The 18,361-nt window shown below is 40.0% G+C and overlaps 1 protein-coding gene across 10 annotated transcripts in view; it reads left to right on the forward strand.

Moving 5' to 3' along the window:
- AHI1 (Abelson helper integration site 1) overlaps positions 1-18,361 on the forward strand; it is a 184,167-nt gene that overhangs the window by 20,349 nt on the left and 145,457 nt on the right. For all 10 annotated transcript variants that reach the window (XR_004645108.1, XR_004645109.1, XM_034765595.1 and 7 more), the window contains 6 exons: positions 2,723-3,324; positions 4,081-4,265; positions 8,051-8,270; positions 9,061-9,253; positions 10,787-10,882; positions 16,865-17,050. Coding sequence is in view for 8 of the 10 variants with exons in the window: in XM_034765595.1 (XP_034621486.1) it covers positions 2,723-3,324; positions 4,081-4,265; positions 8,051-8,270; positions 9,061-9,253; positions 10,787-10,882; positions 16,865-17,050 (1,482 nt within the window). In the remaining 2 variants the exon portion in view is untranslated. The remainder of the gene's footprint in view (positions 1-2,722; positions 3,325-4,080; positions 4,266-8,050; positions 8,271-9,060; positions 9,254-10,786; positions 10,883-16,864; positions 17,051-18,361) is intronic.

The raw sequence follows: 18,361 nt of genomic DNA on the forward strand, positions 1-18,361 counted from the left end.
TTCAAATTAGGGATATAAGTGTATGTGGGTGCTGTAGATGATGAACTGCACAAAGTTTACAAAAAATGTAACACACCAGTCAAAATATCTCAGGTGTGATTTTTGTTGAGATTTCTTCAATGGAACACTTCTTACATATCAGGATAATTTTAGAAAATCACAGACATGTAAATGATTAATTCCAAGTTTATTTTCTGAAAGAAAACTGCTTCCTCAGCTACAGAGAAGGAGTAAGATCCTGTCAAAGACAAAACAGTGACATAACCTTGACTATGGTGTCCCTATTGTTTCTCTATAATAATTTGTCTGATAAATAACTTCATCCATTATACTTCATGGGTAAAACCTGCTCAGTAAAAATGCAGATAAGGAGGTGGGGTAATCCATCCAAAATCAGTTGATGTTTCTGTATGCTTTGCCTTTTTTTGTTTTGTATGTAATTTGCTGCATTTTTTTAGCCACTATAAAAATATTTTTCCTTTCTTTCCTTTATCTGTCACTCTTATAGTTACCTGTACATAATCTGCCACATCCTTTTAGATTGTTGGCTTTTGTATGGAAAGGATGTTATTGGACTAACTAGCAGGAAAAGGTTAAATTCATATGATGATGAGTATTTTCATGATTAAATACTACATCGTTTTAAGTACTCTCTATGTAACTAAAAATACAGACACCTACTGGCAAGATGTATGAATACAGGGCTGGCCTTAGGTTTTTTGCTACCCTAGATGAACATCATTGCATGCAGTCCCATTCTCTATCCTTCCATTCATTTACATCCCACTTTTAATAGAATTGCTTCATTTAATATTTTAGCATGCGTTTTTTACATTACTATGTCTGGGTTTATGCTTCTCTTTCCTTTCCTTCACTCCCTTTTCTTTATGTTGACTCTATGTTGGTGCATTTTTTCTCCCACTCTCTGTTTATCCCTCCAATTTATTTTTCTAGTATGAATAATAATTCTCTCTCTCTCTCTCTCTGTCTCTCAACCCCACCCTTCTTTCTTTAACAGCTCCAATGCCTTTTCTACCTCTTTTTGTAATCTCTCTTCCCTCCCTCCCCCCCCAATGTCAGTCATGGCCAAAACAGACTTCCTCCTCATCTCAAGGGTAGAGGGGAAGGTTTGGCAGCTAAGATAGCTGAGGTGAAACTTGTGATGGAGGCAGATGGCTGGCAGATAGGGAGTAATCAGCTTTTCTTGGTTAGCCACATGAAAGGTCAACCGTATCCTTCTCTCACTCTTCAGAGATGGATTTCTAGAAATCAGAGATTCTAAAAGTGTTTGCCTTTGTAGCTACATGCTTTGCCCCTGTCTAGGGTTGGGCCTTCCTGCTTCCTTCCCTCCTTCTCCAACCCCTTTCACAACCCCTCAGGATGACATTTAGTGGCATTATGTAGACAGACCAGATGAATATTTAAATGTCATGTTCTTATATAATGTCCTTAGGTATTTAAAAAAAAATTACTTAAAGGAACCCTATCAATCTAAAATTGGTTTGTCTTCGATTTTTTTTTATCTGCTATTCTTACAAGTAACACCTGTGATAGGGGTTCTCAACCTGGGGTTTGTGAAAAGGTGTCAAGGGCGCTTTCGCCACTGTGCCCTTCCTAGCTAGATAGGAAGGGAGTCCCAGGATTGTCTTGCTATTGAAAAATAGGGTAATGGCAAGGAAAAGGTTGAAAAGCACCGAAATAAAATATTTGTACTGGAAGAAATCAGAGGGGAAAATATATATTTTAGTTATTGTTTTTTTTGTGTGTGCGCATCTGAAATCTCTTTCTGTATAGTTAGTTCTACTATTTCCCCCTGTGTAGTTAGTAACACCTCAATCCTGCAATGAGCTTCACTTTGGCAACCCCCTGAACCCACATGGAGCCCAACTGACTTAATAGGAGCCCCACACAAGCTCAGTGATGTACCTATGTGGAGCTCAGTGCAGTATCAGGCCTGTATTAAGTTTGCTGTGTTGTCTGTGTGGGTTTTTCATTCATCCATAAAGGAAGTGAAACCTTAAAAGTATTTTGCAAAACCACAAAAATTGACAGAGGGATTCAAAGGGCGGGAGTATTATCTGAAAATACTTTTAACTACGTTTTTGAAAGTGGACTAGATTTCAGGTTGACTCTGTCCTTTTAATAAGAGTTGTTTATTAATAGAATTTTTTCCATAGTTTTATAAGAGCTGTCATCTTAAGAGTTGTCAGTTGTTAAATTTTATCAAGTCTGTCTTTTCGGAAGTGATTTTCATTGCCAAACTTTGGCACGCTGCTCATGGTAAAAAGGAATCCAGACAGGCATTGGCACCTCTAACATTAATATTTATATTCATATTCGTTTGAGACAGTTTTGGTTCTGCATTTCATTTCTGCAGATCTTTCAAAATGTATTACATTGACATATCGTTATGGAGTAGTCCTGTTCATTGAGGTAGTTTTTGAATTTTACTGTGTGGTGAATATATACGTATGGTGCTTGTTTTAAAAAGAATGTTGGAAGTACAGATTTCAAGCTGTCCAAATACAAATACTTATTTTAAACATGAATGATCTGTTCCATCTGGTACTTGTTAGATTTAAACAAGACAATGATTAGATGACGAATATCATTTTTATATTTCACCATATAGTGTAAACTGATAATGTACTAAACTATTTTTATTATTGTAACATTACATATGATATATACTTAAAATTATGTTCTCTGTTTTTATTTCTAGCTTGACACCTTTAGAAATAATCTTGATCTAGCTAAAGAAAGTGGAAATGATGAGGTAATTATAAACAACACTTATAATCCTGAGGAAAAGAGCCCCCGGTTTACAAAAAACAAACTAAGAGACAAAGCCTCAGTTGCAGAAAAAATAAACAATGATGATGTTAGTGGAGAAGAAAACAAGCAACCAAAGTCTAACAAGAAGAAAAAGAAAGCAGTGTTACAAGAACAATTTAATGAGGAGGAAAAGGTATCTGAAACTAAATTGGAGAGTTTTGAAAAACAGATTACTGATTTGCCAAAGAAAAAAACAAAAAGTAAATCACAAACAGATGCATCTCGTCAAAAAGGTAACAACAAGATAAAAAGTACCTTGCATGAAGCGAGAGATGTTACTGAATTAGAAGAGGAAGAACAGCTAATTCAAGCCTATCAGCTGCAAATGGCTGAGGATGAGGCAAATATAATTAAGGAGAAAATAAGAAAAAAACTTAAAGAACAGATGTCTGAATTCACCTCCAGTGTTCAAAGCCAAAAAGTTGTATTGAACAATGAAGTGGGCAAAAAGAAGAAAGAAGTGCCATTTGTATCTGAAGCTGAAACAAGGTATAGTGGTAAATTGTAATCAGTGCATGTATACAACAAAATGGTTGATTTTTAAGATGGGGAAAGAATCCTGTGATAGAGCTGCAAGAATTTTTTTTAACTGTGAACTAGCCAGATGATTATATGTTGGGGGGAGGGAACCTCTTCCCCCATATACACAAAAAACCCTTCTACTTCATGATCTAAAAATGGTGCCAAGATCCATACTAATTTGTAAGAACTTACAAAATTGAATGAATTTTTTTTTAATGTTGCAATACTACATTTAACCTGCCAGTTATTCACTGTGGACTCCACTCCTTGACTGTGTGGCCTTTGGCTCAACCTTGATTAAAATCAGGCATTAATAAAATATTGTCTCAAGTCAAAACTACTTATACACTCAGCTAACAGAATGCATCATTCTTTATTATATTTTATTTCATGTGAACTGTGTATCTGATCCTGCAAAGGTCTTGTTTAAATGTATGTCACAAGACTACTTGTGCAAATCCCCACGTGAAAATATTTTAGAAGGTAAGACTTAGGATAATAAAATGGAGAGAGAAATTAAGGATAGACCATTCAAGAATGTGTGCCACCATTATCACTGTAATAGCTAAACAAGACCAAATATATTTTTGATGGGATTTTTGAAGATGGAGAGCTAATGAATTTGAGAAACAGGAAGAGGTTGTTTCAGAAGTCAAGTCTTTTTAGTGGATTAACAACAGAAATAGTACGTACTTGCTGACAGTGATGTGTGTTGCATTACAGTTCGATGTCCCTTGCTGAACTACAGCATAACCCACTGGAAAATAATACCAGAAAAAAGAAGTCATCAGGAAGACTGCTTGCATCATATTTTAAAGATGAAATGAACACAGAGGAACACAAGGAGGAGGAAGATGTGGAAAAACTGAAACCTAAAATAAAGAAAGCAAAAAAGAAATCCCCAAGAGGTTTGTGCAATCAAAATATTTAGACAAAGTTTTTCATATCGGAAGACTTTGCTGCTGCTAAGTTCCTTTGCTGTTGCTTATTCCTATCAGTGAGACAAAGGTGGCTTAGAATATTATAAAAATATTCAGTAGCAAAAAACTGTTAACTCAGAGTTAATGTTGGTTGGTGGTATGTCATCTTGTTGCAGAGTGTTGTGTTAAGCAAAACTCCAATTTCTGAAAACCAGGAATTGCCCAGTTACGGTTGCCTATGCAATCTTAACTCTGCCCTCTTTCAGTAATACCCATTACATCCCATTAACACACACATCTTTACTCTGCCACCCCTACAGTTTCTGAAATGTACAAGCTCTTCACCTTCATTCGTTCTTACCCACAGGATTCTATCTAAACCATGTCACTGACCCATTCACTGCCTCCCCCCTCTCCACCGTTGTACCTAGGCCTCCCCACTGCATCTCCCTGATGTCTTCACTCACTGGTTTACAAATGTTTCTGTTGCTGTTATTTTCTCCCTCCTATAACTTGACTCACATTCTGTGCTTGGAGTGAAGGATAATTGTGTTACAGTGGAATAGTGTTGGGATGCAGGGGGATTGGGGTGCACTGGCAGAACTGGTGGGTTCAGGGAGGTTGGGGTGCACTGACAGTGGTGAGATATAGGCAGATTGGAGTGCAGGAAGGTTGGTGTAACTGGCAGAACTGGGAGGTGGAAGAGGATTTGGGTGCACTGGCAGAGCAGTGGGATGCGGAGGGGTTGAGTTCCAGAGGTTTGGGCTGCACTGACAGAGCTGAGGCTATTGGGGAGGTTGGGGTACACTGACAGAGCTGGGGGGTTTCCATGCCTCCTTTACCTGATCCCCCAGCCTCTCTTGCCTCCCCTACCATCCATCACCATGACCCCTTTTCCCTCACTACAGTCCTAAACCAAATCTCCAAATCTCTCCCCCAGTCCCCCACTCCTCCATCCCCTAATGCCCCTCCCCAACCCTCCCAGGAAGCATTCACACATCTACTCTCTTCCCACCCCATAGACTTTAATTACATTCCCCCAAAATAATTTTGACACCCATGACTCACAAATTGTAGCAACCTCCAGCCCCTCAGTCTAAAACTCCTTTTGTCTTAGGTAGGGGTTTGTGATTGATTTATCCTCAGTTATGTTGAACTGAATTGTGAGTTCACAGCCATGGGTCTCAGTGAGGTCTGTGGTTCATCCAGTCATAATTGTCTCTCAGTTTAACAGTACAAGGCATCAAAAGGAAACCAGTTTCTTGGGAGGGCCTGTAACTCAGGAGCCCCTCTGTCAAATGACCCCAAATGTGGTCTCCCACCTTGTGAGGCATAATAAATTTAAAAATAATCTGATTAGCTGTTCAGATGTTAGACCATTTACAAGAATCGAGCTTCAAAGCATGTAAAATGGTGGGACTGGAAAACCTCTAACCGTTTTTCTGTATTGGTGCATGCGCAGTGTAAAAAATGTACATTTTCTTAAATGCTGTTCTCAGTTTGGGTCCCCCAAAGATTTAGTGGGTGCTGTGCACTGCCTTGGGTGAAACTTGACAGATTGAGACCATTTTGCTCTGCATGACATCAGTAGTTTAATCTCTAGCTCTCGGCAAAAGAAATACCCACTTAGCCATTTTTTAAAAAGTTTCTATTTTCCCCGGAGCATATATCTCCAGAACCCCTGTCTCAAATGACCCCAAATTTGGGTCACTAACCCTACCATGCACTCACATGAGGCACACCAAATTTCAACAAAAAAAGAACAGGAGTACTTGTGGCACCTTAGAGACTAACAAATTTATTAGAGCATAAGATTTCGTGGACTACAGCCCACTCTGTAGTCCACGAAAGCTTATGCTCTAATAAATTTGTTAGTCTCTAAGGTGCCACAAGTACTCCTGTTCTTCATTTTGCGGATACAGACTAACACGGCTGCTACTCTGAAACCAAATTTCAAAGAAATCTGACTAAGCATATTCACTCTAGAGCAGGGGTTCTCAAACTTATTTGCTTCGTGACCCCCTCCTGACAACAAAAATTAACTACATGGCCCCAGGAGGAGGGGACTGAAGCCTGCGCGCCTCCCTCCTCCCCCCCCAAGCCCTGCTGCCCTGTGGTAGGGGGTGCCAACCCCTACCACCCTGGGCAGGGGGGCCAAAGCCAAAGCCCAAGGGTTTCAGCCCCAGGCAGGGGGCCTGTAACCAGAGCTCTATCTCCCAGGGCTGAAGCCCTTGGGCTCCAAATTTGGCCTCAGACCCCAGCAAGTCTAAGCCAGTCCTCGTGACCCCATTAAAACAGGATTGAGACCCACTTTGGGATCCTGACCCACAGTTTGGGAACTGCTGCTCTAGAGGACTTAGAACAGAGGTGGGCAAACTACGGCCCGCGGGCCACATCCGGCCCGCAGGACCATCCTGCCCGGCCCCTGAGATCCCGTCTGGGAAGGCTAGCCCCCGGCCCCTCCCCTGCTGTCCTGTCCCCCTGTAGTGATGCCACCGCATGGGCAGGGTGTCTGGCTCCGGCCACGGGGGGCGGGGCTGCGAGCTTCTGCCGCTCTGAGTGGCATCGTAAGAGGAGTGGGGGGGCTGGATAAGGGGCAGGGGGTTGTGGGGGGCAGTCAGGGGACAGGGAGCAGTTGGATGGGTGGAGGTTCTGATCAGGTGGTCAGGAGATGGGGGAACAGGAGGGGTTGGATAGGTGTGGGAGTCCTGGGGGGGCCTGTCAGAGGGTGGGGGTGTGGATAGGGGTCGGGGCAGTCAGGGGACAGGGAGCAGTGGGAGTTGACTGGGGGTGGGGTCCTGGGGGGCAGTTAGGGATGGGTGTCCCGGGAGGAGGCAGTCAGGGGATAGGGAGCAGCGGGGGTTGACTGGGGGTGGGGTCCTGGGGGGCGGTTAGGGATGGGTGTCCCGGGAGGAGGCAGTCAGGGGACAGGGAGCAGGGGGGGTTGGATGGGTGGGGAATTCTGAGGGCAGGTAGTCAGGGGGTGAGAACTGGGAGGGGGCGGTGGCCAGGCTGTTTGGGGAGGGACAGCCTTCCTTACCAGGCCCTCCATACAGTTTTGCAACCCCAATGTGGCCCTCAAGCCAAAAAGTTTGCCCACCCTGACTTAGAAAGGTCAACCTTTAAACAAATGATGTGATGCAGCCTTAACTGTAGTGCTGCTCCTGTGCCATTATAATACTATAAATTAGCTAAGGAGGCAATATGGCATATTTTCTGTTTCCTAGTTTTGGGTTGAATTCATGGAGAATTAAATGGGTGCACCAAATTAAAAGCCATAAGTGCCTATTATAGTCTAGGGGATGCAGCTAATTGTGCTAAATGATCTTGTGCTGTTCTTGCAATTTGGATAGTAAGGTATTTTTAATCACATTATATAACCATTCAACAACATATTGTTTAGCTATTGAAATCATAAAAGACAACGGGCGTACATACTGTAGTTTATTACTGTGGATAATTACTTGTATATTGAAGTCTGAGGGAAGAGCCTATGCAAATCAAGAACAAGAGTTGTGGTTCAGTAATTTTTATTTGGTAATAAACACTGGCAGAGAATGCTTGTATTAAAATATATATGCATATAGACAAACATGTATAATGCTGTAAATCCACTGACTTTATTTTAATACTCTATTGCATAAAGAACAGAACTAAATATAATTAGCTTAATATAAAGTTTGCTGTGAAAATGTGATAGATTTTTAATCCTTATAATTTGTCACTAATCTCTGTTTGAAGATCTTTTTGTTTCTTTGTTTCTTTGCTTCTAGCATTAGAAGAAAATACAGAAATTGCTGCAGAAAATGTACAGGAAATGAACAGTCCAGAAGTTTGTACTCAATCCAAACTTTCTTTTGATGACAGCCTTGTGTTAGGGGTTTACATCCATCGAACTGATAGACTTAAAACTGATCTCATGGTTTCGCATCCCATGGTCAAGATTCATGTGATTGATCAGAAAACTGGTTTGTATGTCAAGAAAGAGCATAGGTGAGTTTACTGATTTGTTTTCCCCCAGCCCCCTTCCCAAAACACCCCAAAACCCTTCACGTGCCTGCTTCTGTGGAAAATAATTACTTAAATAAGCATATACATACATGTTTAACTTTAGGCATGGGTGTAGTCTTATTGACTGCAAATCCCCACACAACTTGCATACTTAAAGTACACGTGTAAGTGTTTGCAGGAATGGGGCCATTGTTTTCTTTCACTTTTGGAGCACATGTATTATCAGAGTAGCAGTGTAGCTGATCAGACACATATTTGCAATGTGGCTGATTGACTCTTCTCCCAAAACAAAGAGAGATATGGCAGAATCATTAGAAGCCTTGTTGAGAATAAGCAAACAAACATATTGATGCATGAATAAGAGATTTTTTTGCTTATTGGCAAAACATCCATAAGAATATTGAAATGAAGTTGAGTTCTCCATTCTTCTTACTGTTTCGCTTACCTATTCCCAGCTCTGCTAGTAATTCATGAGTGGCCTGATCCAAAGCTTATTGAAGTCAATGGGACTTGTATTGGCTTCAATGGACTATGGATCAGGCCCAATCAAAATGCTTGATTATTGGGATTTGGAACTCCAGCTCTGCTTATTGCCCTGTACATCATCAGTTGCATTAAGATCTCCAGTGGTTATTAAATATTCTTTCTAAAATAAAGAGAATGGCCGTCTTGTACTCTTTTTGTTTACAGTAGTTGAAGTAGGCGTAGTATTTTGTTCTTTGCTTACTTTTTTGAAAAATATTGACAATTGCATTTGGTTGTTTCTAAACAGCAGCCGGGCGGTTTCATCTTTTTATGAACAAGAGCGAGTGGAGCACATTCTTCCTATTATGACCCAGCCTTACGATTTCCGACAATTTAAATCAACACTTCCAGAATGGGAGGAACAAATCATATTTAATGAACGTTTTAGTTATTTCCTTCAAGATGCTGAAGAAAGCCCCAAAGTAGTCCTGTTTTTTGAGGTACAGATGAAATAGTTTACAGTAAATTTTTCAGGTTGCAGGTTTCTGACCATGTATTTCTGGCAGCACTTTATTTATGATTTACAGTTATATTGTTGGAATACCATAGTTTTTTAAGAGAATATATATTATGATGGAGATTTTAAAAAACACTCAGTATTGGCCAGCTGTTCTCTCATTGAAGCCAATGGAAGTAAAATTAGGCCAATACTAAGCAATTTTGAAAATCCCTCCCTCAGCAAAATTGTGTTCTGGGTAATAAATAAATATTTTGGCGAATGTGTCTTATTGACACAATCAGAATGCTACCAGGAAGGACTGAAAGGGGCATGCCACACTGGGAGCTATGATACCCTCTCACTGAATTAGCACTTCTTGCTGACAGACGGATAGGGCAGGGTCACTGTGCTTTTTTGGGTTTCTAACACCATCAGTCAGGGGCTGATAGTGGCTGCCCCCTTAGTGCTGCCACCTCCTACTTGTATACGTAAGCAAGGCTAGCCAACATGTAGCCCACAGATTTTTTGCATGTTTGCCATAAAAAAAAAAAGTAGACATCTGTTTCTTTTTCATCATTACTCACACAACAATAACTACCTCAGCCTCAAATACATTTATGTTTATAGGAAAAATTGTAAAGCATGTTCTGAACATGTTTTTGAGCATAACTAGCCGGTATTTATAGACTTCTATATACAAGAGAGTTTATATAGTGTTAATGTGGAAATGGAGACCTAGTACAATCAATAATTTTTTTTATACCCCTATTATATGTTTTTCTAAATACATTGTGCATTTGCAATCTAATAACAGTGCCAGATTTTCCTTTATGGTCTGCAATTTTCATAAAATAAGTACATTCAAAGTACTAAGAGAGGATCCTGGTGGTTTATCACAAAAGTGATTCCAGTAGTGTATAGAGGCTCTTCATGGAAACAGTTTTAAAGTTTGAGACAAAATCTTTGTCAAATGAAAGCCTGCGTTTTCTATTGATTTCACTGGCATTACTTAGTCACAAATCCGAAGATGGATTGTAACGCTAATATTATGCGTGCCATGTAAAGTTGCAGAAGTGGTCGCATATGAGGAGATTCTGGTTGCAGACCAAGAAAATCAAGAGAATTGTATAGTAAAATGATGAAGCTAGGAAAAGAAAATGATCTTTTTGACCACATACTTCTATCTGGGTTAAATGTCCAGTCAGTTTGGGGACACATAAAGGGTTTGTGAAGAGTTGCTTTTGTTCAATTGTTTATAAAAAATATAATGAGACTGATGTGAAATAAGAAACTTTAAAAAAAATGACTTATGTTTGAAGATCATAACACTGATGTGGTGATATGTATGTTTAAATATCACTTGGGGTAGATGTGGACACTGGATAGTTAGTAAATTATATTTTTATAATAAGTAAAATGAAAATTTTGTTTAAATCCATGAATCCTATCTAAAATACCTTCAGTAGTAGTTATTACTTCCAAGAAGTGCATTCTCAATGGTAATGTATGTATATATTCTAATTAATATCTGCAGATCCTTGATTTCTTAAGCATGAATGAAGCAAGAGCCAACTCTGAAGTGCAAATTAAGGAAAGTGGTTTTCGCAAAATCTCTTGGGCATTTCTAAAGGTATTGTGAACTTAAACATACAAAAAAAATAAAAACAAAAGAAGACTAAAAAGCCTGCATAAAGTATCTAAAAGAAATTGACAAAGCCAGTTTTTCACATAAACGAATTACTTAGTGGGAAACTTTTTTAAAACAAAAAAAAATTAAAAAGTATTTTAAATCACAGGTATAGAAGAGGCAGATTCAGACAGAGCTCATGCTATTAAAAGATCATGTAGATATACAGAGAAAATAGGTGTGGCAATAGAGAAAATTGACATTTCTCAACTAAATGAACAAAATGCGTGGAAAAATGCATATTCTTTTTCAAGCGTAGCTCTTGGCAGAAAAATCAGAAGCTTCTGAATAAAGCCTAATCAATTGATAAATGTCATGGGTGGCTTCTCTGTACACCTGGGACCAGAAATATTACTTCAAGAGCAGTTAGTGTCTTCTGTTTAAGTGCTATTCAAAATTCTAGTGGAGCTTTTATTTGAATCCAAATATTGAGGGGGCACTGTGGGTTTTTCCACCCTTGAAATAATGAAATTGCAAGATTCATCTTAATCCTACAAAAGGGGAAGCATCCTGACAAACAGTGGTCCATCTCCTGCTCCTAGTAGGCAAAAAACTAACTTATGGAAAGGATAAGTTCCAGAGCTCACTTATTTCCTCTAACCCTAAGTCATGCTATGCTACTAGGGGATGTTTACACTACAAGTGCTACAGTTGTAAAGCTTTGCAGCTACCCCGTTGTAATGCCTTAGCATAGACACTTGCTACAGTGACAGGGGTTTTCCATCACTATAATAAATCCATCTCCTTGAGAGGTTAGGCAACTAGGTTGATTGAAGAATTCTTCTGTTGACATAGTGGTGTCTATGTAGAGGCTTAGGTCGGCTTAACTTCATCTCTTGGGTATGAATTTTTCACTTTGGGGAAGGTGGGAGAGCTGCTACGCCTTCTGTCCTCCACCAGAAGCGCCTTCACTGGGACATGGAAAAAGTGGGGGCAGGAGCAGGGACCTAGCAGCTCTTTGTGGCACTGTCCATTGAGACTCACTGGATTTCTGCAACTGTTAATCATATTAAAAATATAATATTTTGTCTTAAACAACCACCTTAAAACAAAACCTTTTTTTGACTTTTCCCTCTGGAAAGGAGTTGATGTTGCAAATATGGATTCTTTCCCAAGTACAATATATTACACATCTACTTCTTGTGAAAAATTGTAATAAATTAATGAATGCCCTTTTTCTCTTGGGAAAGACAAGGTAGGTGAGATGATCTCTTTTATTGGACCAACTTCTGTTGGTGGAGGGTTTAAGTTTCACAGAGCTCTTCTTCGGGTCTGGGGAAGGTAATCCGAGAGTCTAAGCTAAATATAAATTGGGACAGACAGTTAAGGGATTCACACATTGTAGGAGAACACTTAAAATGAAGTGGTCAATTACCGGTTAGCAGGCAGTGAGGTGTGTTACAACTTGGAATGATGAACCATGAAACTTGTTGAGTCCATGGTTTGTGGTGTCTATTAGAGATGTGAATTTAATTTCCTAGGCTCACCTTTTGAAGGTGCTGTGCAGGTTTCCTTTGAGGACAAATATTGAAAGATCAGATATGGAATGATTGCTTTGTGAAAAGTATTCATCCACAGGTGAGAAGGTGTTTTTGTCTTTTATCATTTTTCTGTATGAGTTTATTCAAGAGCTTATTGTCTGATTGTCTGGTTTTATCCCCCATTGGTGGTGCATTCAATGCACTGGATGAGGTACACTACTTTTTGAGATAGGCATGTGTAGGACCCAGGAATCTTGAAAGTTGTATTGTGGGAAGTATTGATGGTTGTAGTGATGGAGACATGTCTGCGGGTTTTGCATCTGTTGTTCTGGCAGGATCTGGGGCTGCTTTGAGTTTTGTGTTTTGGGCTATGGGGAGCTTGCTTCTGATGATCAGCTTATAGCAAGGTTGGGGGATTGTTTGAAGGCCAGAAGAATGGGTCTGGGAAAGATTTTTTTTTTTTCCAGGATGTGGTCCCCATCAAATGTGTTACGCTTATAAGAGCACACGGAATCTTTTTCAAGGGGATATCGGGACCCTGTGGAGGTTTCACATGAGGCCGCTCCCACGGACTGGGTAACTGCAGACAAAGGGTAATACCCGGATCCCTGATACCTCCCAGAGGGCACTAAGCGGTGCCAACAACAGGGAGAGAAGGAATACAAATTCCATTGAGAACAAAGTTCCCTGGCTAGCCTGACGGACACTAATGCAGCATGGGGAGAGCCAGGAAAAGTGGGATGGAGCATGGACTGGGAGGTCCTTTAAATTACAATTGCAGCAGAAGGAGGTAGCAAGCATAACCCCTAATGCTCCTCCTTTCCCTCCTCCTCCAGAAGACAACTAGGCAGGCCTGCTGGACAGGGAACCCCTACATTATGTAGGAGCACAGCAGTGGAGGTTCATAGATAAGATCACCTGGGTCCCTGGGGGGTGACCATGTATTTATGTCCAGCAGGGTAGATATGCTCCTACGCTAGCTCTAATTGACACAGGAGCCGTTGTATCTTTAATAAAATCCACTCTAAAAGCCTAATGGGGAGAAATTGTCTCGAGGAAATTGTACTCCATTTGCTTATTTTGTTAGCTTTGAATTAGTAAGAAGAAATTGTTTTGGTTTTAGTCTTTGTTTTATGTGCTAATGATTGTTTTTAGAAGGATAGAAGTTTTATGGCTGTAATTCTTGCTTTTGAAATTATTTACTGATTTGTGTGTGAGTGAAGAATATATGGCATGCTAACAAAGAAGACACAGGAGGTGCTAGTACCGAAGGGCCGGATGGTCAAGAGGGGAGTGGAAAAGTTGAGAGGCACCAACCTTATTATCAGAATTACCCAGATGGCAGATTGATGACCGTAAAAGAAAGGCATACGCCCCAAGGACAAGATAAAGAATGGAGCCAGAGGGACGAGATAAGAAACAGCTGTGGATACTCCCAGTAACAACCCAAAATAATGCTGATTGACAGCAACCTTGACTACCTCGTGATTAACAGCTCTGGTGTGACACAGCAAGGCCCATAGACTTGTATGGGAACTTATTACTATAAAAGAAGGGTGTATTGCCATGGGACTTTGGGTTTGTTCTGCATCAACATCAGAGCTTCGGACGCATCCAATAGAGACCTAGCTCCAGCTCCTCCCCTCCCTCGTGTGCAGTTTCAGCTGTCCACTGGAACTGACAGAGCAACACTAAGGACTGGTAACTATAAGATCCAGCTGCAGAACCTTTTGAGGTGTGTGTGTGTGTGTGTGTGTGTGTGTGAATGGAAGCAGATGCTGATTTTAATTCTTAAATTGTACTCTCAATAAACACGGCGTATTGTCTTATCCCCTTGAAAAAAATTCCATGTGCTGCTTATAAATATAACATATGGGTTGTAATTATTTGATGATACCCTGTATGGGTTCCAATGTGGGGTGACAGGTGACAACTAGGGGTGTGCGGTCAGTAGGCTTTCTTTTCTTTTCTTTTCTTTTCTTTTTTTCTGAATTGAAGAAGGTTCTTCTTGAGTATTTGGGTGGCCCTTTCCATGATGTGATCTACTTCTCTGGTGGAGTGTCCTTGTTTAGTGAAGGCAGTTTTAAGAATCTTTAGGTATGGATCCCGGACTTTCTCTTCGGAGCAAATTCTGTGGTATCTGAGTGTCTGGCTGTAAATAACAGATTTCTAAGTGTACCTCGGTTGGTAAAAGTGATCTGTGAGTTTCTTGTATATAGTTGTTTGTAGGGTTCTATTGCTGAAGCTCATCATGGTTTCCATGAAGCTGATGCAGGTATGGAGTATTCTAGAGAGAGTTTGATGGATGGGTGATGGTGGTTGAAGTTGTGATGGAAATCTATGAAGGAGTTGAGGTCGTCTGTCCAGAGGATGAAAATATCATCTATGTTTCTCAGGTATATCATTCACTTCATGATGCATTTTTTTCACAAATTTTTCCTTGAGGTGTCCCATAAAGAGATTGGCATATTGGGGAGCCATCCTAGTATCCATGGCTGTTTCCATGGTTTGGACAAAATGTATGTTTGTTAGGTGTGAAATTGTTGTCGGTGAGGGTGAAATGGATGAGTTAGGAAATGTGTTTAGGATGAATTTCTGAGTGTTTTATATGATCTTGTAGATATTTGAGGCAGTCAGCAATGCCATAAGGGGGAGTAATGTTAATGTATAATGAGGTGATATTCATGACGTCAAAGATGGTGGTCTGGGGGAGGTTGTTAATGTCGTGGAGTTCCTGGAAATAGTTGGTAGTGTCTTGGAGGTAGTGCCTTTGTGTGATGAGTGGTTTGACAATGGTTTCTGTGTGTCCTCATACTCCTTCAGTAAGAGTGCTGTGGCCAGTTATGATGGGTCTGCCTGGGCTCCCTTGTTTGTGTATCTTGGGAAGCATGTAGAAGGTTCTTGGGGTGGGTTTGTGATGGATGAGGTTGTAGAGTTTTTCCAGGAGTTATTTGGGACAAGATTTGGTGGTGTCTTTAAATTCCAGTGTGAATTGTGGTGTGGGAGTCATCTTTGAGTTCTTTATTGCAGGGGGTGTGAAAGAGTTGTCTGTTGGCCTTGACATAGTCATCATGATTAAAGACCACAGTGGCACCCCCTTTGTCTTCTGCTTTGATTGCTATCTGGTATTTGGACTTCAGGGACTGTATGGCTATCTTTTCTGTGGTAGAGAGGTTGTGGTGAATGTAATGTTTGTTGAGGATGTCCCAGTCAATTTTTTTTCCTGAAGCAATCAATGTAATGATCCAATGGTGTTTTTTTCTGCTGGGGGATGTCCAGTCAGATTTTTTTTTTCTTCTGTCAGTGGGGGTGTGGTAGTTGGGTAGTATTGTCTTAGTTGTGAAATAATTCCTTGAGGCAGAATCGGTGGAAGAATTCTTCTAGTTCTCCACATGTTAGCACGGTATCCAGTTCTGCAGGGGAGCAGAAGTTCAGTCCCTTGGAGAGAGCAGATACTTCAGTTCCAGTTAGGGGTGGTTTTGATAGATTGATGATGATGAGGTGTCGTGTAGTGTCCATTTAGTGGGTCTTGGCGTCATGGTTTCTCCCAAAAGTGGTATCTGTTGTGGAGTTGTTGTAGTTAGTTTCATTTTTTGTTTTTATGTTGGATGGCTGTCATCAGAGGGCTTTTTTATAGTTGTTTCAGGTTTCCTGCAAGATCTCCGGGTATGTTTCCTTATTTTTTTTTATTCCAGTGTGTGAGAGCACGTGATGATTTCTTGTTTGAGGTTGGCCCTTCTGAAATAAGATGGAGGAGGTGGTTCCTCAGTTTTTCTGAGGTCCTTCCGCAGAGCTGTTCATCCTACTTGGAGTTTTATGTAGTGGTCAGAGGGTTATAGATGGTGAGGCCTCTCGATATGATCATTTGTTTCTTGTGTCTGTTCAGGAAGTAGATGTTGCATGGGTCTGTGTCACTTAAAGGTATTGTAGTTTTGCACCATTTAAGACCGAGGCTGGATAGGAGTAAAGTAACAGAAATATTTAGTTTCTCTTAAACGCTATACGAGCTTTTACCAATTTTTTTTTAACGTACAAAATTTATTTTAACAAATTTTCTCTATTTTTGTGGCAATATGATACAGATAAAATATTTATTGCAAATTCTTATTTGCCTGAATTATTTCAACAAAATGTAACTTGTAATGCCTCAATTGCTGCAAGAAAAAGATTCCAGAAGAATGCCAGTTTGAAGAGACACGTCAAAAATGGTAGTGCTTTCTGAATTATAGTAGGGCTTGATCCTGCAAACATACTAGGGTAGTGCTTGCTTACTCTCAAGAGTAATCCATTGAGTAGAGTGGGGACATCACTCGTGGGAATAATAACTATCCCCAGTAGTAAGTTGAGCCCCTAGTTGGTCAAAAGTGTCAGTGTCATCAATGACTTGTATGAATTTGAACACAAGTAGCAAATTTCTTTAATTTTTTTTAAATTACTCTTTTAGCTTGTAGGTGCAAACGGAGTGCTAAACATTGATGGGAAACTTCGTCTGCAATTATATTATCCACCTCCAAGGACCAGGACACAGTCAAATGTTGTTGAGGTTTTTGATTGGTGGGCAAAAGGTCCTAGAAATCGTTACCCATCAACATTATATGTAACTGTAAAAGGCATAAAACTACCAGATCATGTAAGTTAAGTACATTTACATATTTATATATAAACAGAAATACTTAAGATCCATTCAAGCTATTTATTTGTAATTGAAATCAGATGACAGTTTACATTTTTATTTTTTTTCTGTAACTGTCCTTTATAACTTGCTATACTAAGCATATTACATCTTAACATGCCCCCTCTTCTTCTTCTTTTTTTTAATCTACTTAGCACTTTACAACTTTCTGTAAAAATGTTCAAATCAGTTTCTCCTACTACTCTGAATTTCCTGGAATTTGGCCAATGGTTTCCATAAAACATACAGGCAGTCATGTATCATCTTGGATCTCTTCCTCCTCTCATATTGCTAAAAACTGGGCCAAACATCATTAAAGTTAATTGAATTACACTGGTGTAAAATTAGTGTAAAGTGAGAGGAGAATTTGGCCCCTAACTTTTATTTTTGTTCAAAAAACTATATAAGAAAATGTACTTTTATCAGATTTAACACCTTTTAAAGGAGGTGAAATATTAAATTCAAAATAGCTATGATTATTTGCTCCAACCCCAGATGGGACTTAAAACAATATATACAGTATTTAACAACATTTTATTTTTATTACTGGCTTCTTTGTCTATAATCTTGACAGATTTCTTATTTTTGTTTAATACTGACATGTGGGTGAAGTGTGGTGGGGTTGAGGCAATGAAATCCACACTCCCAATCTAAGGCCAGCATGTAAGGCTGCTGTGTAGCCCTCTCAAGTCACTATTTAAGCCTATGGACTGGAATAGCAGCTACAGACCTTCTGCACTAATTGCATGTATTGTTAGATCCACTGGACTTTACCCCTGGCCTGCCTTGCCTCATTCCTGTGCTGCCCTTCTAGTACACTGACCCTTTCCATAGAACATGAGTGGATAAGCACCTCCACATGGCTGGCCAGTCCACCCGCAGTCTCTTTGCATGGCCCCATATAGGCTCTACGAGTGTCTTGTACTGGCCCTTTGAACCACAGGTGAATTTAATCCTTTGCACACTTATAGTATTTTTAAATTTTTGTTCTTCTTAAATGCTCTTAACTTCTGCCTTTCCTGACTTTCTGACTTTAGGGACTGATCCTGCAGACAGTCACTACTGTATAATCTCTATCCCTGCACATATTCCTCCTGAAATCTATGGGTCTAAGTGCAATAGTAACTGTTACATGTGCAGTAGTAACTGTTTGCTATACATGGAATAACATGTGCATTGGTAACTTTATCCACAAAGTTTTATTAGTACAGGTCTGTCTCATCTGACGCTGGGGTTACGTTCCACAGTCAGCGCCTAAAGCGAAAATCG

The sequence above is a fragment of the Trachemys scripta genome, chromosome 3, assembly GCF_013100865.1.
Source record: "Trachemys scripta elegans isolate TJP31775 chromosome 3, CAS_Tse_1.0, whole genome shotgun sequence".
Classification (NCBI taxonomy): Eukaryota; Metazoa; Chordata; order Testudines; family Emydidae; genus Trachemys; species Trachemys scripta.